This window comes from Crassostrea angulata, chromosome 8 (assembly GCF_025612915.1).
Source record: "Crassostrea angulata isolate pt1a10 chromosome 8, ASM2561291v2, whole genome shotgun sequence".
NCBI classification, from domain to species: domain Eukaryota; kingdom Metazoa; phylum Mollusca; class Bivalvia; order Ostreida; family Ostreidae; genus Magallana; species Magallana angulata.
Genome location: NC_069118.1, coordinates 30,288,534 through 30,310,643, shown reverse-complemented (window position 1 = coordinate 30,310,643; position 22,110 = coordinate 30,288,534). Strand labels below are relative to the sequence as shown.

Here is a 22,110-nt window from a genome sequence, read left to right as displayed (position 1 = left end):
AAAAAACAATAGAACGACATTTTTTCCTTATCATGGAAGGAGCACGTGGTCTATCTCGCGGGCTGATTTGATTGACAGGAATAGCACGTGGACTCTGCCTGCATAGATTCTATCGCAATTTTAGGGAAAAGGGTTCAATATAATGGAAACTATAAATCTAACTTATGAAACTGAATTATAAGTAAAATGTACTTAAAATTAAACTCATACCGGTATTCCTCTCTCTCTCTCTCTCTCTCTCTCTCTCTCTCTCTCTCTCTCTCTCTCTCTTGTATGACGATCATTAAACAATCAAACAGTAATTATTGCAATACTGAGTAGTTTCTTGGAACACAAATAATTTCTAAACCCAAGTTGCTTATAGAGATGAAATAAAAAAAATTATCAAGTACCGATCCACGAACTCTAAGCGCTATGAATATGTACTGTGCGGTACTACATGGACAAGTACATCACACATGTCTAAAAGAAAGACAATTTGAAAATATATGATATATAAAGCCGTATAATTATATATTTAGAGAAAGTACAGTTGTTTTCAACAACCCGTTATATTTGTTATCGTTTAATAGAGTATAAGTGAGAGAAGATCACAGTTCTGATTCTATGCACTATTGAAACTGCCAAACTACAGTAACTACGATTACTACTACGTTTAAAAACGGACTGAAACAAAAACTTATGGAACCGTGTATTTTAATTTTAAAAAGGAAAAGAAAGTGTTAGTGTTTTAATTGATCAAACCTTTATGTGGGCGATATCGATTTTTTTTGTTCTTTATATCAACAAAAATCAACCGTAACAATTGCATACGTCTGAAAATTGCGTGCCTAAAAATTTTATTTATTTATTTCTTCTTTTTTTTTTGTCTTTTTCTTTAATTCTCTTACGTGCATCAATAGATATTTTATTCTTTATAAGTTTTATTCCTAAATCCTCCTTTTTTCACAGGTAAATACCGCGTGTTACACCGTGTAACTGTCCGTGTTGCATCGCGTTGCACCGTGTCGCACCGTGTTTTTTCTCGTTTCGTGGCCGTAACAGAGAACAATAGATCAAAGGTACCGACACTTCCACGCTCAGCGTGGACTTTCAAACACGGTGGTCGGTGTTTTTGTCGGGATACTCGTGAGCTGTACTGTACCTACATATTTCCGTCAGCGATATCAAACTCTATTAAAACTGAATGAACTCGAGAAAATGCCGAGCATCAAGATGGCGATTTAAATGTTTTGTTAAACTGTTCATATCGTTCGATTCGGTTGTATATCGTCGTAACTCAGTTGGTAAAGTTTTGGGCTTTTGAACTGCAGATCAGGAGTTCGAATCCGCCTGGAGCTTTTGTTCATGCTTACTGAATTGAATTTTCAAAAAATATAATTTTTCATCCAAAATTGCACATTTTTTTGTGGCCTATGTAACTTAAATACTTCTTATCAATTATGATATCTATTATAATCAAGTAATTTTCTGCTGATTTGAGAAAATATTTCAAGGTGTAGTGAGCCACTTAATATTTAGGTAGAGGTGTTGGCGCAGTTGATAGTGTCGACTGATCTGGACGCGATAGCCCCGGGTTCGAGTCTGGTTTTTTCGTATTGTGTTTAACTTATCATTGTAACCTTGGGCAGATTACTTTATTCTTCTTGTGCACTCTCTCAACCCAGGGGTTAAAATGTGTACCTGGCACATGAGACGATCTGGCTATATATGTGAATGAAAAAAGCATCAGTGCCGTAATTTGGCAGCTCTGTTTATATGCTCTCCAGGAAGCTGATGATGCTATGGACTTTACAAGTCTCGCCAGGTAGCGTGCGAAAAAAAATAATTTGCGAGCATGACTATAAACCCCTAGCTTTTACCATTTATTTTTTCATATCAGTTTTAGTTCTTTGAAAAAAGATTTTTTATAAAATGCTCTATAAATAGCAAATTTAGAAGAATTTTTTATTCAATTTTTTTGCAAAAAATAACAATAAAGAATGTAACAATTAATTGTAAATGGCGATATTTCATTTCAATATTATCAAAAATTGATAAATTATAGCCTTAATGTCTCATTTTTCCTTAAAAATTGAGACATACATTTGGTCTACATGCTTTACGATATAAGTATCAATCAACAGTTGTTTTTCATCAGCCTCGTCCAATAATTTTCAGAATTTCCTTTTGAATTATTTCCATTTGGATTCATACTCGTCCCAGCTAATTTATTGCACAACTGGCACATTGCATCGGAAAAGACTTCCGCATTACCAGCATCGTAATACTTGTCTTTTTCTTTGAGGTAGTGTGTGTATTTTTCTTCGCTCGCGCCAATTTCCTTTAATTTTTTGGCGAGTTCCGACGCGGAGGAAAAGTCTAGAGCATTGATAAACGTTCCTTTCGGAAGATACTCGGCCGCATTCGCCGGTCCGTTCACCACAGGTATAATCTCAAGGTCATACAAATATATATTGAACAGTTTTTCTGTCGTGTAGTCAGGGCAAATTGTGTTTTCAAATGAGAAGTAGAACTTGTAATCACGAGACACAGTTTTTAAACAATCACTCAACATGGTACTTGCTGTCCCGCATGGTCGGGCGCCGCATCTGCCGAAAAGGTCAACGTGCATGTGTTTCCCGATTTCCTGCGCAAGCGCTTTGCGCTTAGAAGGAACCGGGCAATGCCCTGACATCCAGACGCCGCCATGTTTCTTTTTTCGGAACACTTCGGTATAATTTCGCTTAATCTCCTTTTCGCGACGCACAATTTTTCCGTATGGTCTTACAATGTCAGAATGCTTCCGAAAAGACATGGTGAAATTGAATTGATCGTCCCAATGTTTAGACGGTTTACGAATAAAGTGCACTGTTTCCATGCCGTGGAATATCCAGAGCTGATTTTTTGCTCTCTGTGGTAGTTTTCCTGGTAGATTAACATCATTGAATATAACAGCATGACTTTTCTGCATGTCACTTACATTTTCCGAAATAATACAGTTCGGCACAGAAGGGCACTTCTTCTTTCTGAAATGTTGAATAAAAGGTTTCAAAAACGATTGACCGGTATAAATAAGTACTGTGAACGTCTCACTGGACACCATAGGTTTCTTGCTCGTATATGTGCTCGTGTTTGAAATTCCTAACAATGTGTTGTCCTCCTTTTCAAAAGATGTGAGTACTTTAATCCAGAATAGGGAACCAATGAATGACGTCACCATTACAATTGTGAAAGTCGTTATGTGTTGTTTAATGCTCATTTTGCCTGCAAAAGAAAATAATTATTTTTACATTGTGAAAGTCTATTACAAATAATAGAAATATAAGATGTACATAAAATTATTTGATTTTAGGAATACGGAATTATTCTTTGAGTATTACGAGTTGGTAATTTGGTCAGAGCGTGGTTAAATCCAATAAAGCCCAAATGACTTTATGAAAGATCAAATCATGTCCCGACCAAAATTATCACCTCATACAATATGTAATATTCAAAGAATTATTCCTTATTGCCTATTAATATTTATATAATTTTCAGAAATTGTACGTTAAATAGGAGAGTATAGACATATTCATGCGATTTTAATTTCTTTTAATCATGCGTACCCCGCTTGCGCCCCAAAAATACGTCATTTGAATTTATTGGACTGTACATTACAAAACCGATTCGTAGTGGTATCCCAAAGACACTGAACAATGTGAAATAGTTATTGCAAAATGAGAATTTTAAACTTTCTTCTACACATTGTCTCAATTGTATAGTGAACATTACTTTGCTCAAATTAAAAAAAAATATATATTTAATACGCATAAACAAAGTCGAATCATTTTCTCCGTTCAATTGTTTTATCTTTTTATTTTGTACTAAAAAATCCTTTGATTAAGGGACACTTAAGTGCCTAATTGAGAGTCCTTAGAAATTATGACAGTGATATTGAGCTATACACACGTGTGTGTAAATGGTGCAAAACAATTTTATCCCCTTATATAATGTGGAGCAAATCTAAATATGGAAATGAATGGTGTTAAAAAACATACGTCAAGTAATTAACTGAATGGGGAGGTTTGTGGTTCTGGTGTCTTTTTACATGTACATGTTTTGATATACATATTGTTTGATACATTTATCGTAAAATATCATTGAGTTTCATTTTCAGAAAGCCTGTGTTTATTTATAAAATAATTTAACAATTGATCGAATGCGCTATGAATTTTATCTTCCCGTTTGGGAGAGAGTTTTATTTTAGTTTTTGGTTTTTGGTGTTTTTTTTTTTGGTTACATTCAAAAATTTCAAGCGGTTCGCATGCACCTTATAATGAAATTATGAAATTTATCCGAAAAGAGTTAGAGAATATTCAATACCAGAAAGAGTTTGTATCTGTTATTGCATTTTGAGCATATACTATCGATCAAAATGTTATTCCATCCATGCAGCCCCACCCTTACCCCCCTCCCCTCCCACACACATATTCATGCGCGGATCCAGACATTTTTCATTGGAGGAGAAGGTCAATGATATAATTATGTTTGTCGGGGGTGGGAATGGTTCAACGCACATTTTAGGTTAATTTACTTTATGTCTGCTTGCCTTACCACCACCATCGATATAAAACATAACTCCTCTATAGAGAATAGAAATGGCCATTTATTGAATGATGCAATAAATGACAATGAACAAAAGGCACAATAAAAAAACATGTACAAAGTAAAATAAGTTACATGTATGTACATAAATATCAAAAGAAAGGAAAAAGATCATAAAAAGTCAAGTGTGTGCCTGAGAGCAACAATAAGTTGTATCGAAAGACTAGAATACAATTTCGGCATAATCGACCTAAAAATATCTAGCCAAAATTAAATGAGTCTCAAGAGTAATGCATATCTGGAGAAAAAGGGTTACTATATGAAATAAATGTTATTCAATTGTTAAGTAAGTCCCGACCTCGACCCCCCACCCCAACTTAGATCCACTCGTGCTAATAAAGAATGACACCTATCCAGACTTTTGAGTTCATTTTGCAGAAAGTAATGAAAGACAGTGGAGAACAACATTATAGCGTCGAGTCGATTACAATGTAGGTGGGACGCTGACAACCTAATTATATAGGGCTGTCATCACTACATTATATATCATTGCTGGCCCTTTTCTTGTGTGATGTCCTCCTGTTCTATTGACATCTGACTACTGTACATGGATATACAAGTCATGTAACAGTAAACACAAAATGCATGCAAATTCCAACCCCCAGTTACATATATTACAAGATAATTGTTCTATTTATAACTATAATACGTGTAGAGGGAACGAGTCTTCAACTTTGGAATATATATGTTTTACATTATAATTCGCAAGTGGAGTTCTTCTACTTACGTGTACTTCTGGATAGTTCCATGGATAAAAAATCCAGACTTGTAAACGTGTAAATTCGTGTATGCAATCATGTTGGTGTGTGAGCCTGAGTCTGAATGAGTGTAATTTTAATCGTATAACTATGGTGGCATAGTTCTGCCATCCACATAATTTTGGGTCAGCATGGCATATCACGTAAAGTCAAGATAACTTTCTCGTCTAGTCGAGACAACTTTCTAGTTTCTCGATCAAGACTGACTCCTTGTTGGGATAGCTATCTCGATAATTTATCTAAAATTCGTGTCATTTGCAAAGACTGCCGTTCACAAAACAAAATAAGTTATAAACATATATTTGATAATAGAAGTTTGGAACTCATTACCCAGGATTCCTTTGATCTGCATCGAAGATAATTAATGAAAATTATAAGGCCGTCCTCAAAAAATATAAATATGTTGATTTTTATTTTGCCTTTTAAAAAACACTGTTTTTAGCGTCATTATATCATATCTATAAATTTGTACTGTCTTAAATACATTGAACTCTATGCGATTAAAAGTGTTATGCTAAGAATTAAAATAAATCCTTTTTTACTTTTGGTTCTATTTTGGAGAATTCTATTTGATCTTAATACCAGTAATCTTTGTTTGTTTTCATTCCTAATTAAAACATAATGAATTGTTGTTTTTTTTTATATTGCTTATTATTTTAATCTTTAATCGTACGATTTAATTTAATTTACATGTAGTTCAATATCAACCTTGCGTCATCCGTTTTTATCCAAAGGGTCTAAAGCTCTTTAAGTCAGCATACAATGTATTTATATATTCATGTTAAACACAGATTTAGATATGAATTTGCTCCTGAGGATTAAATATCAAGCGATAATTAATAATACACTAATTGACGGGACATTACGTATATTTCATTTTGATAACGTGCCTTTCTATAAACGTAAGGTATGGTGGCATATTTCTGCCATCCACATAATTTTAGTCAACATAGCATATCTTGTCATGTCGAGATAACTATCACGTTAAGTCAAGTTAGCTTTCTTGTTTCTCAACTACTGTAGATTCCTTATTTTAAGCGAGTACTTAATTCCGCGATTCAATGGTTTTCCATCAAATCACGAGAACATAAAATCGCGAATGTCGAAATTTTAGCATAGTTTCATGTTGTTTACATATGTTTGAAAATTAAAAGCGAAATTTTAAAATTCGCGAGACGGGCTTCTCGCGATTTTACGTGGATATTAATTCCTCGCGTTTAATTAGGAATTTACAGTAATTTCGACTTTTTTTTTGGTCTAGTTTACATAACTATTATATTTTGTTGCGATAACTATTTCGACAAGATGAGATAATTTATCTTGTATCTTGACTAAAATTTGTTGGATTTGCAAATGCTGCCATCCACAAAACGTGATAATACATGTATAATAACAATTTCCAAACTCATTATTCAATTCCCTAACGTTTATAGAAAGGCCCTTGTGAAACAATGTATATATTACGGTGCGCTCTCTCCCGTACAGGACTATAACCGGGCCAACCGTGAGCTGATTCTCTTGTTGTTGGATCCAGCCTCATAAAACCTCCAACAAGCCAACGCGCGCGTTTTAGTTTTCAGACTTTAATATAGATTTTACATGAAATATACTTTTACGTGAGTTTGGTATGCATCAGCACCGAAGGTCTGATTCCAACTGACCATATTTTACAATTCAGAATAATATATAATGAACAATGGAACAACACAATGAAGGATTAACATAATAAGTACAGATGTAAGTAAATCAATTATCAAACAGCTTTTGAGTAACTCGGGACATTTTAGCAGCATGTACATAAAAGGATTAATAAGATGAAAGAAGCTTAAGTGTCAATAAACATAAACAGAAGTCAATTAAAAGATTAGCTGTCCATCACTGATTGTGCCTCAGGTGGGATTAATGCTGCGCGGAATTTATAACGTTTATAAAACAGTTGTCGAAATAGATGAAAAGTTTTTGTAGCAATTTACACAAAGTCCGAAAAATTTAATTTACACATTAATTAAAAATAGTCCGAAAGATTGAATGTCACACCGTGACATATATATGAACATATAAATGAAATATACCAAATTGCCCATCAAGTAGTGTCTGGTTAATTATTTTTTAATATTTGATCTTCAGTTGCAATTTCATATCTGAATCTGCAATTAACATGAATTATAAATATGCTGACTTGTAGAGCTTTAGACATCTTGAATAAAAGACTGATGAAGCAAGGTTGATATTGAACTACATGTCAATTAAATTACATGTAAATCATACGATTAAAGATTGAAATAATACTTTTAAAAACAATATCCAGAAAACTTTTTTATGTTTTGATTATTATAAAAACAAACAATTTTTTACGATAAAGTAGAATTCACCAAAATAGAACAAAAGGTAAAAAGATGATTATTTAAATTCTTAAACAATACTTTTAATTCCATGTAGTTTAAAGTATTTAAGACAGTGCAACTTTATAAATATGATGAAATGACGAAAAATACAGTTTATTAATTGGGAAAATAAAAATAAATATCAGCATATTTAGATATTTTGAGGACGGCCTTATAATTTTCAATAAATGATCCTCGATGTAGATCAAAGGAGTCCTTGGTGATAAGTTCCAAATTACTATTATCAAATATCTTATCCTAACCTGTCTTGTGAATGGCAGTAATTGCAAATGCCCCGAATACTAGTCAGGATACAGATAAATTATCCAGATACCTATCCCGACAAAAAGTCGGTTTCGATTGAGAAACTAGAAAGTTATCTCGACTTGACGAGATAGTTACCTTGACTTTACGTGATATGCTATGTTGACTAAAAATTATATGGATGGCAGAAATATGCCACCATAGTAAGGGGATCGGGTATTGAGTTTCAAAATACGATTATACGATTGTTAAACATGTACTATCTCATTTTGTGGGTGCCAGCATTTGCAAATGCAACAAATTTTAGTCAAGATACAAGATAAATTATCACATCATATCAAGATAGTTATCGCAACAAAATGTAAAAGCTTATGTTGACTGGACAAAAATAGAAGTCGGAGTTTGTTGAGAATCAAGAAAGTTATCTTGACTTGACGAGATAGTTATCTCGACTTGACTTGATATGCTATGTTGATTAAAATTATGTGGATGGCATAAATATGCCACCATATATAACCTATAAAACTCAGGCATAAACACTTTAGAGTTTATCCAGGAGGCCTTCAATCTTTTTCCTACTGATGCAGCTGTAAAGTGTTGTTTGTTATTTACATGTAACCTGCCACTATAATACACACTTCCTATATATCTGTAATCTCTGCATTTAAATTATATCAATCGTTTGACTGTTGTATTTAAGTTTGGCAAACCTTCACAATTAAAGCAATCTTGACTGATTTTGGAAAACGAAAAGTTGTCAACGATCGCTGCCACCAAATGTAACGTGGTTGAGCCAGGCGATCTTCAAATAACACTCAAGACAGTTTCAATTAATGAATTTATTTACAAGAAAATAAATCAATAGAAAATATTTACAAATTCTCATTCACTTTCACCCCCACTCACACACTTACTCTTGTTCAAAATACTTAATGGTGAAATCTAACCCCAAAAATTACATTCCCTATTTTACAATAACTAGCTATAAATAATAGACAGCTAAATGATCTTACTAATAATGTTCAGCTTTCAAACACAATCATACTGTAATGCTTATATTTTCTATGTTGCCAACCGTTCACAAGAACACTTCTTATCCACTAGTCCTATCGCTATAGGGTTTCACTTATCTCAAACATCGACATCTAGATACGGCCGTTCTGATGGTTCAATAAAGACAATCACAAGTCCACCCTCCTCACTATTTCTGGGGCTGTAGTCCTCGAACTGGTTGTGGTGTGGCGTGGTAGTGAAACAGTCCTATTGGATCCAAACGTGTGCTACATCATGATCATTGATCACTTTCACAACGCTACAAAGTAATCACTAATAAATCAACTGTATCAATACAATATTTATATCTATTTATACATGTGTATATGCGATACGTATAAATCCATATAGGCAACAACCATAGGATTACTATAGTATATAATATCTTATAGCTGTCTATAATAATTAAAATACATTAGCATGGTAACATGTAAACAAAGTGTAAACCAATATGGTTTCCACTTCCGGAAACTCACTTCCGCCCAACACATTTAATTCCTTTTACCAAAAAATATCTTCACAGTAGAAAAATACGTCTAAAAGGAGACGAAAAATACAAATACAAAAGGCGTTTAAAGTTATCGATAGAAATAAGAATGGGGTATTTAAACTTTCTCTCCACCGTCACACCTGAGTGAACAACACAGGTAAGTTTTGTGAATGCTAGTCAAGCTATTTTTAGAAATAAGTTGATCGACAAAATTTTACTTTATATGCAAAAATAACAAGAATACATATCGAATGCACTTTACATTACTCACCATAGTCTGTTGTCCGTGCCTGTGTTATGAAGTCAAGCAGCTATATGCATAGACATGCTAGCAGATACATCGTGCGCCCCTCTTGCAACACTACTGCACACCTGAAAAATTGGCTCGATTCTACTACTTCACACACGATCACGTGTTTTATAAAATTGTGGGTAATACCCAGCCGGGTTTAAAATACAGGGCCGTTAAACAACCTGAGATATGTGATTGTTACAATCTTATACCGTGTAATTAAAAATGTATTTATAACCCTTTATTATGAGTAATTATTGCCACGAATGGTCCGTAATAAACATGACCGGAATGTAAAAGGGGGGACATCTACTGTGTAGTACTTTTTTCGTGGGGCTAATCTGGCTATAAAAGATGGGAAACCCCACTTTATAGCTAATGTTTCATGTGGGAAACTGCTATAAAGCCATAAACTGTTATTTCTCCGGAAGCAAAGATGGCTAGGGGGGAAAGGCAATATATAACAGCGACATACCTCACGCTGAAAGTTATATTTTTATTAAAGATGTCACCCTCTTCAAACATTTAGTCTTTAAATAAAGAAAATTTAAGTTTTTTGAGTTTGTTAATTTTTTTTTGTGTGTCAGTCGTTCTTGTTCTTCATTGTTAAAAAATTGAAATCAGATATTTCCTTGACATAACAGTAATTGTTCTCTAAAAGACCGATGCAAGTATATATTTTAGGATAATGTGGAATCATTAGAACTCGTGGTTGCTCAATTTTATTGGTATTTTTGGGAACCCTTCCCAACCTTCGAAGAAAACGATTTTAGAGAGAGTTTCCCCGAGCATTTCTGGAACTTTCTGGAACTGCCCAGATAGCAAGCTTACGTTGGCCCAACGTTGGCTTATGGTTGTAAGGTTGGCTACATATCGCTGTTGATAGAACGACGTTGGACCAACATTGTATTTATCACTGTTGATGCATTGGCATTGTTCCAATATTCGACCAACGTACTTCATCCAACGTTGGTACATAAACATTGTACCAACGTTGGTCCAATATCAAATTGATCTCGGTGGGCGCGAATACTTTGCACCGATGTCTGACCGACGGACTAAACTGTGTGTTTTGAATTTTTATATAAGTGATTATTTTACAGATGAACAAAGTATATAATTTTAAAATTGGTCTGTCTTTAGAAAACTTTTGACTAAAAGTCTTTTATAATTAAAAAATGTTAAGATTAATTTAGATTAATATTATATTGAATATATGGTTATAATGGTTACTATACATATAAATGTATTCAAATTAATTTCAGATTTTAAATTTTAATTGTTTATTTTTTTTTTAAATGTACATTACTATATTATGTGTGTCCATCATGAAGCATTTTACATGTCTACACTTTGAATGAAATGCAGTATCTATGCATTGTAGCTTTTCTGCACTAGTGAATGAAACATTACCACCAAAAGATCTAGAACTGTGATATCATTTTTGACATATCCATCGGAGTAACTCGATCTGATGTTGTCATCATGGCTGCCTGCAGGAATAATGTAAGTATGCAGATGTTCTTTTACAGATTTGTATTATATATGGGGGATTATTATACAATAATGTTCTCAAAACTTTTAAATGAAAAATTTAAAGCAAATTAAAGGCATTTTTCTTGTACAGGCATCCTCCTGTCGATGTTCAAACTTGGTGATATAGCTGTCTTCTATATTATTTGTGAAGATGAATAGAACCATGCAGTTTATCGGCTCAAGTTAAGGAACATCTATAAGGTAACTGAATTTAATATTACGATAATATTCAATATTTATGGTAGGAATTAAAGACACAATTTTTATCAGTGATGTGAGATGATCAGAATATGCCAGGGAAAATGATATAATTATCCTCAATGCAACTTTAATAAGAAAGTCGTATGTTTGTTTGATAAATCATCGGCATGATATGCTGATAATTTTAGAGCTTCTAAAAACAACACTTATTTAGAATTTTAAAACATGTTTTGAATGCTGTAGTATCACAGAAGACATCTTACAACAGATACATGTAATAACAACCATTGTATCTACATCCTGGATCAGAATGGATATTTTCTCCGTCGTCATATACATATTCATTAATATAAGATTAATTAAAGAATTAGAATGAACTTTGTTCTATTCTATCAAAGTACATATACTCTGTTGCAATGGTTCTATCAGAGGGTTCAATTGAAAACTTATAACAGTAAGTAGGTATCAATGACAATGAAATATATTCTCATCACTGAAGTTAAAGTGTAGAGAAAAAACTTATGTGCAGTATCTACAAACTACAATATAAATGATGAAAATTTAATAGAATTGAAAAAATACATGTCGGTCTAATATTATCGTTTACACATTTAATAAAAACTCTTCATTCTACTTGTCTAAATCTTACATTTATAAATTATTACTTCAGAGTTAAGTTCTTTTTCTATGAACTTTAAGCTAAATTTTCAATGTTTGATAAACAGAATATGCAATAATATAACAAAGTTCTAATAAAAAGACGTGAACACTCAATGATATCATAACATTCCTTAAAAATAAAAGTAATTAAGATCAAACTTTTATATAATTTTATTCATCGCCAATAATAACAGTACAGAAGTTGGTGGTCGCGTCCACCAGCTGCCATTGGAGTTTTTCCAGAGCGTGAGTTTTTATTTCCACTGTCTTCGTCATCAAAACGGGCAAATTCCTCCCTGACGTACATCCCTTTGACCCGCTGGCAGTGGGAGGTAAATCTCAATAGGTAAAACGGGTGAGATGTCGGAAGATTTATTCTTTTTCCAAATTGACCATCATCTCTAAATGAACAAACAAATATGGTTCCTTATATGAACCTATAGAATAGCGAAAACGTTCAATTCTGTTTAAACTTTTTTCATGACGTCACAAAGATCATAGCACGTACTTATCGCTTGTTGGTTGGATGATTGAAAACATAGAATCTCAGTAATTTTAACAATTCTGAACGGTTTGCCTTTTCCAAATGTAAATATAAGTAATAAACAGCAATGTTAACAAGTTCATCGTGATCAAATCTTCTTAGAACCCCTTCGGTCTTCGGTCATTTGATCCCAGTGGAATTTTTAACTTGCTGTTTATTTCTTAAGAAAACTTAGATCAATACACATTTCAGAAAGGATATGAGTATGAATAATCCTTAAGATATTATTAAGATAAACTGATATAAATATATGTTGTTTATTTTAATTCTAAAAAGATTTACACTACCGATTTAAAACTTTTATTTTTTCTCTATTAATTGATAAAGGTGCAAATGGCTAACATAAGTTCGGATGTAAGGCAAAATACAAATGTAACTAGATCTCGTTACGAGTGACGAGTAGGTCTTCCGCTCGATTTTGTTTTTATATAATACGATGAAATATCGATATTCTCTGCCAAATCTGCGATCTTGGTGAATCTTGGTTTTTTGTCTCGAGACCGGAAACGGAAGAACAAGAGAGGTTTATGAAAATAAAAACTGTTTTTTTTTTTATACATTTGTCTAGTGTACACCACTGTTAATCATGGAAGATGAAACACCAAAGATAATCAGTTAAACTTGTGAAAAAAATGAATTGTTTGAATTCTACTGGTGAGTACCGGAACTGACGGTTGACAAAAAAAACCCGTTAAACATATCTTCAATCGATTGTTTATCATTTATAAAAGTTCGTGTCTCAATCACTTACAGTGATTGAAATCTCGGTGGTATCAATTTTGTAAAAAGGTTAGGTACCTAAGATATTTGATATAACTGACCGGAAATAGAATTTCTTTGCTTATTTAACATGTATAAGATCGTGTTATAATATACCAGTATTCTTCAGTCCATTTAAAAAAAAAATAGAGAAAAAAAATTCTAAGTACTTCTAATGACGACCTGAAGTGACAACAATTCAAACAATAAACGTAAACACGGATACATACTTAGGGCTATCATCCCACAAAGTTTGGTTGTTCAAGTCATCACCGTTTTTGAGATCTTGTGGAGTCATTGTTTTTTTGTTTTTTTGAGAGGGGGGATGTCTCTTGACTTAGAGATACATGTACAGGCAGAATGAGAAAAAATCTATCAAACATGGTCTTAAAAGCATATTGATTGATTTATGTTAAGCATTTTAAAATGTCATTATTTGTATTGAATAAATCTTTAGGTTTTTGTGATAAGGTATTTTTTTTCTATCGATATGTACGAGTTTCCATTGGAAGACAGTGAACTCCTTTTCAAATAGGTAGCAGGTGTCTTCCATTGATATTATTTCACACATAAGATATTGATCCATATTCAGATAATTTTTCGTTTTATATTTAAGTATACTTTGAATATTTTTGTTCATTGATGTATTTTTAAGATTAAAACCTTTGTCTTGTACTATATGCTTCGATGTTTTTTTTACAAGTAATATGTGTTAAATACATGTACATTTTACAGTTTTGACTACTATATGCGTTGAAACCAATTTTCATGTACAGTGTACATGACTTTAGTTTGTTTTATCAGTCAATGTATTTTGGATTGAAAGGGTGAATTCATTTACATTGAAATTGATGTTACCTGCATGTCTTTATATATTTACTATATTAGAAAAACGCAGCTTGTTTTATAAAATATTATTAGTGTTCATAAATTTGCAATTTTAATTCAAACCAACCTACATAAGGCTTGTACCGTCTGCGGAAAACTCTCTCTCTCTCTCTCTCTCTCTCTCTCTCTCTATGTGTTACTGTACCTGCAACAATAATTTATACGTGTGTTCCAAAAATAAACACCACTCGGTAATATCCCACCGTACGAATTGCTATTTTTGGAATCTTCGTCATCCCAGAACACGCTGCCGTACTGAAATCCTGTGTGTGTGTGTGTGTGTGTGTGTGTGTGTGTGTGTGTGTGTGTGTGTGTATATATATATATATATATATATATATATATATATATATATATATATTACTCAAGGCCAAAAATATGTTTAGATAATTTCGAAAACTACATATGAGTGATGTTAACCTTATTGATCTTTGGTGCAATCGAGCTGTTGCAATTTAAAAATGGCATATCTAAAGGTCAAATATGAAGATATCATGTACAATTTTGATGGATTTTCACCTCCGTCAGATATTCTTAAACCTTCCTTAATCTAAATCCCGTCGTCATTTTTTTTTACTGTAGCAGTTATGGTTTTATCTTATCAATGGGGTCGTGACCGTTATACTTTTAAATTTTCTGCAAAGCTGAATACCAATATCTTTATAGAGACTGTCAATATGGCAATTGCCATTTTTAGACAGATTGGTCCCTTTTAAAAGAATAGCTCTGTATAAAAGAGAGATTTTCGTTTCTTAATGACACCGAAGTAAATACAAACTGGTACACGTACAAGTAAAATACAGAAAATTCTTATGTACGTGTAAGATACTGTGATAATAGAGCATGATTTTTATTTCAAATACGGTAATAACATGTAATATAATATATGTTAACTGCTGCCTAATCCCATTTGATGAATGAATATTCATGTTGCTTAAAAACAAGTAAGGCGTCTAGGTCAATGAATTAGCCATCAGATCTACTTTATTCGTTTTTCTTAATTTGTTTATAAAATGTGACCTGTTAACATGACCTATTCCATGTATTTTGTAAAGCAAAATTCCATGAATTTAATTAAGCGTTTCATTTTGAGTATACCCCTATATTGTTTTATGAAAGCAGCTGAGACGTTTGCTATATCTTAAGAAATTAAGTTATTGGCAAAGCAAACCGTAACAATGACCATTTCATTTTACACTCAACTGAAAGGAATTTCAAATGTAGGTTTGAGGTGATGTGGACAAAAAATTGTGAGGTCAGATTTTTTTTTTCAAATTTTATACATTTATAGCTTTCATTCAAAGGCATAAATATTCAATTTTCAGAATGAATCTGTCATAGGAAAATTTTAGATTATCTGCTGTGTACTGCGTAGACTACATGCTCTAATCAATACTTTGAATCTATGTACTTAATTTTTGCTCACCTGATGGACAAGATCCTCCATGTCTTAATACACAATAATTTCCTTTCGGCCATTTCTTTACACTACTGACAGCATGAGCACTCCTTGTGCAGTAATAAAACTTAAAATCTCTTCCAAAACTGCCTGTCAAATTTGTTTTAAATAAATATGTAAGTATTGCAATATTAATGTCAATTAAATTTGCAAGTTTGTTCATCTGATGAAATATATTTCAGCACGTCCAATAAGGATAATTTTGACTTTATGATTAACGTTTTATAATAATTCAATAAATATTTTTTAAAAGTATACAATTTCAAAATCTTACCATAAAAATGATGGTCGTAGGCAATCCAATTTTTATTATTTTTATCCTCGCTGTCTTGGCGACGCCAGCCCTCCATCCATCCTGGAGGACATCCGGTCTTTGGCTTCACCAAAGTATACGTTCCCATCGGCCAATCCACTAAAAGATTTAAAAAAATGTCTCTTCTTTACTTCTTTCTTTGCATGTTATTTTGAAAGGCTTAATGATACAAGAGATCATTACGTAATTGTAAGTACCTACAATAGTGAGACTAAGGGAAAACAGTATGAAACAATTCCTAAGTTTTTCCATTTTGAATCCACAACACATTAAAAATTCAAAGTAAAATGTACCTGCAATAACATAAATGTGGTTTTTGAATTAGGAATTAAAAAAATTTCAGTGATTTCTTTATTGAAATAGAATAAACAAGTGCATATACTTCCTAGCGTTTAAAATGGAAAAGTGTGTGAGTGTCTACTATTCGACAATTTATATGCACGCACTGATACCAATTTGATTGAAAATTAATACTTCGTGAAACCTGTTACAATTCTCCAAACTTACTGCGTAGATACAGAATTTATTGAGATGTCGAGCGTAACTTTCAATAAAAGAATACTCTTAAAAACGATGATGATGATGATGATGATGATGAAGATGATAATGATGATGAAACAAAAACTTGCAAGAGAGAGCAAGTGCATACTCAATCTTGAGTTGTGCAAAAGCAATATTTCGATTTTAGTAAACACTCATCGTCGGAAACCCACAGTCGGTCTTGCTTCTCTTACTGTGGGTTTCCGACGATGGTAAACACTCTGGGGTAAAGAGAATTTAACCTTAGAGAAAAAATCTCCTTTTTCTATTCAAAAATAAAGGAAAATAGATGATTTCTGTAGATTAACATAGCTTTAATGTGTTATAAATGCATTAGCAGTTATCATCTTGTATTTAAGGAAATGAACCCTAAGTTTCCAGTCCATTGATTATTTGTCAATAAAATAAGTTTGAAAAAAGTTTGAAAGAAATACTACAAAAAAGGTTCATTCATGTAAATAAAAAAATGAATTAAATAATGCTTTTAAACGGATGATTCATAAAATGTTTTTTATCGAATTTTTTTTATAAAAAGACTTTAAAATACATAAGTAAAATATAAATATGATAAATGATCAATGAGGGATACATATCCCTCAAAGCAGTACCAGCCTTAATGGCATTTATATTTTGATCGTTCTAAAACAGACTATTGATCACCTGTAATAAATTTCTTTTGTTCACTCCCTCCCCCTTACCTGTTCACCGTTACCACTCAGTCAAAACCAGTCACCTGTGTAATTTTCAGAATTTAAGCTAAAAGGGAAGACACCTATACATACTTTCAATACATATACATACATATGATGTGAAAATGTATAGAGAGTTGTTGATATAAATTGATAGAAGTTATTTCATTCTAAACTACAACTGCTTCGCAAATTTATTATTTTGTTGAATTTGTTTTTCTTTTTTCTCATTTTTATGCATACCTTTTCCAGTGTAAAATATTTGACTAATATAAACAGCGAACGCCAATGGGCATATCAGAATGAAATCAGAGTTGTCATATGAATCGGTAAATGCAATGTTCTCACGACAAAGCATTGATTTTAAGCATATCGTTTACTTCATTGGCTGTGAATCATCCATATTATAAACGGACAAAGAATCGATATCAATATTTTTCGTCATAAATGAGTCAGAAAATATTATATCTATCGTCGTCATTCAAAATATTATCATCAGGTCTAATCGACCCTCGTCTATATTTTGTAGTAAATTTGATTTAAAAATAAATTATTCTGTCAATCTAAAAATGAGCAGTTTTAATCTAACATCGTCAAAAACATTCTTTAGTTAATCCTTTCATTATCGCAGAATAATGATAAACATGTATTTTAGCTCAAAGCTTACAACAAATAGCCTTTATGCGAAGCCACGCAATACAATTAAAAGATTATTTTGAATAAATCTCATTCAGATTTTAACATGATAAATATACAGTCTTATATATAAACCACTTTGATACAAGTAGGTTTAAACGATGTTTGTAGTTTTCTTTGTTTTTTTTTTTTTTGTTTTTTTTTTTTTAGTTGTTGTTTTTTGGGGTTTTTTTTTTATTGTTAAGGTTAATTTTTAAAGAATTACAAGCACAAGATAGTTACTAGGTTCTAAATGAAATTACAAAAACTCTAAAAATATGTAAAGTAGAAAATATCAAATGAACTTTGATATATGAGTGATTTTTTTTTCCCGGGAAATCGTTTTTTCCTATAGGTCAGTTCTTTTGTTAGATACAAGTGGTCCTTTCATAAGTATGGTATAGTATTATGGTCATGTTCTTGTTACTGTAATATGTTTTCATTTATTACAAATTTGAACGGACAATTTCTTCCTACAATTATCTGTTCTTGAATATTTGTTGGAATAAAATGGTTTCGAATTATACACGTCAGGTCATATATTTTATTTGGTTTCATAGGCGTCGGAACCGGGGGGGCTGGGGGGGGGGCTAAGCCCCCCCCCCCCACTTTTTATCCAAAGTTATACCTAACCATTACAAACATAGCATGATAGAGGGTTCAGCCCCCCCCCCCCCCACTTTCAATTTGCTTCCGACGCCTATGGGTTTTATATTACACCTAAATTATTGAATTCTTACGATACCATGTGTGTTTGTTAATTTTCGTATGCATCATACATGAATTAATATGATATTTTCTTTATATATCTTATATGAATATATATGCCAATATTTTAATTTTATATGAATTTAATACACTAACCAAAATGACAACATATGTTAGAGTAGATATAGCTATGACCATCATTAGACAGTAATTCCCGTACGCGCGAACTTTAAAACAAAAAAAGTATCAAAAGATTATAAAAGAAATTAACAAGAATACTTTGGGTACAATTTTAGAAGCAATGCAGTATAAGAATTTTCTCCGAGCCATGAAGGTGCTAAGCCGATGAAAGTTATTGACTGCCCATGGATGGGACTCTAGTCGAAAACCATGTGCCTAATCCATCTCACTCTCAAAAATTATTAGTTTAAGCATAAGTTACATTGGCCATAGTTTTAAGACTGCATGCTGCAAAATTAGGTGTATAAGAAAACTACATGCAGAATGTGAGTCGATAGAAGTCGATCTATTCGGATAGACGGTTTTAATATACTAGTACAAACTTCTCTGAAAAGGATTTGAGTATCTCAGAGAAGAGCACACTCTGTACATATAATAATTTATTTGCTGTACTTAATTAAAAACCAAGAGATTTTTGTTTACGATACAAGTATATTTTCCTCAATTAATCTGTAGACTAGTGTCTGATTTACACTAAGTAGAGGGAAATATTCTCCATCTCCGTTTAGTTTTTGACACTCTAACCCTCGCTGTAAGTGGTTAAATTTAAGACTGGGCAAATTCGAGTGTCTTTAATGATTTCTCGTTTAAAACAACTGTGACGTGTCTGAGCGATTTCAAGACTGGGCGAAACCGTTTGCAAGTGTTTAAAATCGAAATCACACGAGGCGAAAAAAAACCCTAAACACCGTAACTGTGTGATATAATTACGCAACTAGAAAACTATGCGTCAGATATCGACGTAAACTTGTAAACAAACTAGAATTTCATTACTCTAATGAATAAGGAGCACTGCCAACTGGACTGGCTATTGCAACCCAGCAGTCATCATGTCGCCTGTAAAACTCCTCTCAGATGACGTTTACTGGACAAGGACCAACTAACGTTTACAGATTAGCTGAAACATACTGGTAGTTATCAAATGAAAAAAAAATTATATGTAAATTTTATTGACCTGTATATATATGTTATGTATACAACTAAACATGTGCCAATACCAATTGTATAATTGTTTGTACATGTACTATGTAAATATGCTCAAATCAAATTAACAAATGTCTGTCGATAGGGCACGTTAGCTGACGCTTTTTGTATTTATATATCTATACTGTGGAGTTTAATAACAAGTTGATATTAGACGTATTCGGTAAATGTAAATGCTTAACAGAGTTATGTAGCGTGCTGCATAATCTTTTCAACATATTTTTAATCATATTTATTATGATTAAATGACTTTGAAATTCCATTATTTCTACGATACCGTTCAAAACTGAAAAAAATCGCATTTTGTGACGGTAGATTAATTTAAGACTCTTGATATGTACATGTATTATACACATACCTTAAACTCCTTTTATCTATATTTTGTTAAGGTTTTTAATTATAGATAGACTGAACTATAAGTTTTATATAAGTGCATAAATTAATAGGATTTTTACGAACTTTTTTGGCTAAGTTAGACCTAACCATTAGGCCATAGCAGAATAGAGAGTTAAGCCCCCCCCCCCCCTTTTTTCGCAGGAAATATAATAATAGTCAAAGGCATAATAGCCCCCCCTCCCCCTTCCCCCTACGGATTAGGAATTTGGTTATTTTTGAGAAAAAAAAATCTGTTTTTTTGTTTTGGAACTATAGGTATACTCTTCGGTTGTATATCGTCGTAACTCAGTGGGTAAAGTTTTGGGCTTTATCTGAACTGCAGATCAGGAGTTCGAATCCGCCTGGAGCTTTTGTTCATGTTTACTAAATTGAATTTTCAAAAAATATAATTTTTCATCCAAAATTGCACATTTTTTTGTGGCCTATGTAACTTAAATACTTCTTATCAATTATGATATCTATTATAATCAAGTAATTTTCTGCTGATTTGAGAAAATATTTCAAGGTGTAGTGAGCCACCTTAATATTTAGGTAGAGGTGTTGGCGCAGTTGATAGCGTCGACTGATCTGGACACGATAGCCCCGGGTTCGAGTCTGGTTTTTTCTTATTGTGTTTAACTTATCATTGTAACCTTGGGCAGATTACTTTATTCTTGTGCACTCTCTCAACCCAGGGGTTAAAATGTGTACCTGGCACATGAGACGAACTGGCTATATATGTGAATGAAAAAAGCATCAGTGCCGTAATTTGGCAGCTCTGTTTATATGCTCTCCAGGAAGCTGATGATTTGCGAGCATGACTTTAAACCCCTAGCTTTTACCATTTATTTTTTCATATCAGTTTTAGTTCTTTGGAAACAGATTTTTTATAAAATGCTCTATAAATAGCAAAGGACTTTATATGATAAGGGCCTAAAATGGCCCCCTAAAATGAACATCATCATTTTAATATCATTCTTTGTTTTCTTAGTACAGATATGTATGTGATGTGTTTACATAATATTCATTTTGGTTCAAGTGCTCACAATTTAGAAATATGACATTGTAAAGACAACCTTTTTCCGCCATTTTTGCATTTTTAGCTTAAAACAGCTTTTTTTCAAGCAGTTTTTCCTTCCGAAAACAAAGAGCACATTCTTGAACAAATAAAATATTTTAATCAGAGATGTATCTAGCCAAGACTAATAAGTGACAAAAAAATTTCCTTGTTCAAGCATGCGCTCTATATTTCCCATTCGTAAATAGATAAGAAAAATGTCAATTTTTGGCTGATTTTGATTGAATTATAGAATGGCGTCACTTCCGACGCCATGTACTGCCAGTGAGTGCAAATAAATCAAATTAATAGATGAAAAATATATATTATATCAACTCTTCTAAAAAAGGACTAAGTGCGGTTTTATGCAATTTTTGCCCCCCAAAATCAAAGTTTTAGAGAGAGCTTTAAAATAAGATGAAAGATATTCAAAATCATATTGGAAATAAAGGTGTAAAAGGTAATCACCACAGTGACGTCATAACGTAGAAATGACGTCATGAATATTGCATTATTTTGATAAATTGATGTTTTGTAGCAAAATATGGGTGTTTTCCGATGGTTTTTCGACTGGGAAACATCGAGCGCAGGCTTGCTCAAGTACCATTTTTTAGT

The 22,110-nt window shown here is 32.5% G+C and overlaps 3 protein-coding genes across 4 annotated transcripts in view; all 3 read right to left on the bottom strand.

Annotated features, from left to right (window-relative positions):
* Positions 1-22,110, bottom strand: part of LOC128157936 (alpha-(1,3)-fucosyltransferase 7-like) — a 66,686-nt gene that overhangs the window by 27,153 nt on the left and 17,423 nt on the right. The window lies entirely within an intron of this gene.
* Positions 1,920-5,462, bottom strand: LOC128157937 (alpha-(1,3)-fucosyltransferase 7-like). Its single transcript, XM_052820615.1, has 2 exons — positions 5,354-5,462; positions 1,920-3,246 (listed from the first exon to the last, which is right to left on the bottom strand). Exons 1-2 carry the CDS (start codon positions 5,373-5,375, stop codon positions 2,120-2,122), a joined length of 1,149 nt encoding a protein of 382 aa, XP_052676575.1. The 5' UTR covers positions 5,376-5,462; the 3' UTR covers positions 1,920-2,119.
* On the bottom strand, positions 12,426-16,624 carry LOC128157941 (uncharacterized). Of its 2 annotated transcripts, XM_052820618.1 has the most exons (6): positions 16,610-16,615; positions 16,425-16,520; positions 16,189-16,326; positions 15,882-16,004; positions 14,601-14,718; positions 12,426-12,665 (listed from the first exon to the last, which is right to left on the bottom strand). In XM_052820618.1, the coding sequence occupies exons 2-6, from the start codon at positions 16,495-16,497 to the stop codon at positions 12,440-12,442; spliced, it is 678 nt and encodes a 225-aa protein (XP_052676578.1). In that variant the 5' UTR covers positions 16,498-16,520; positions 16,610-16,615; the 3' UTR covers positions 12,426-12,439. The 2 variants fall into 2 exon arrangements, with proteins under 2 accessions (XP_052676578.1, XP_052676579.1); XM_052820619.1 differs by lacking the exon at positions 16,425-16,520 and having other exon boundaries at positions 16,521-16,624.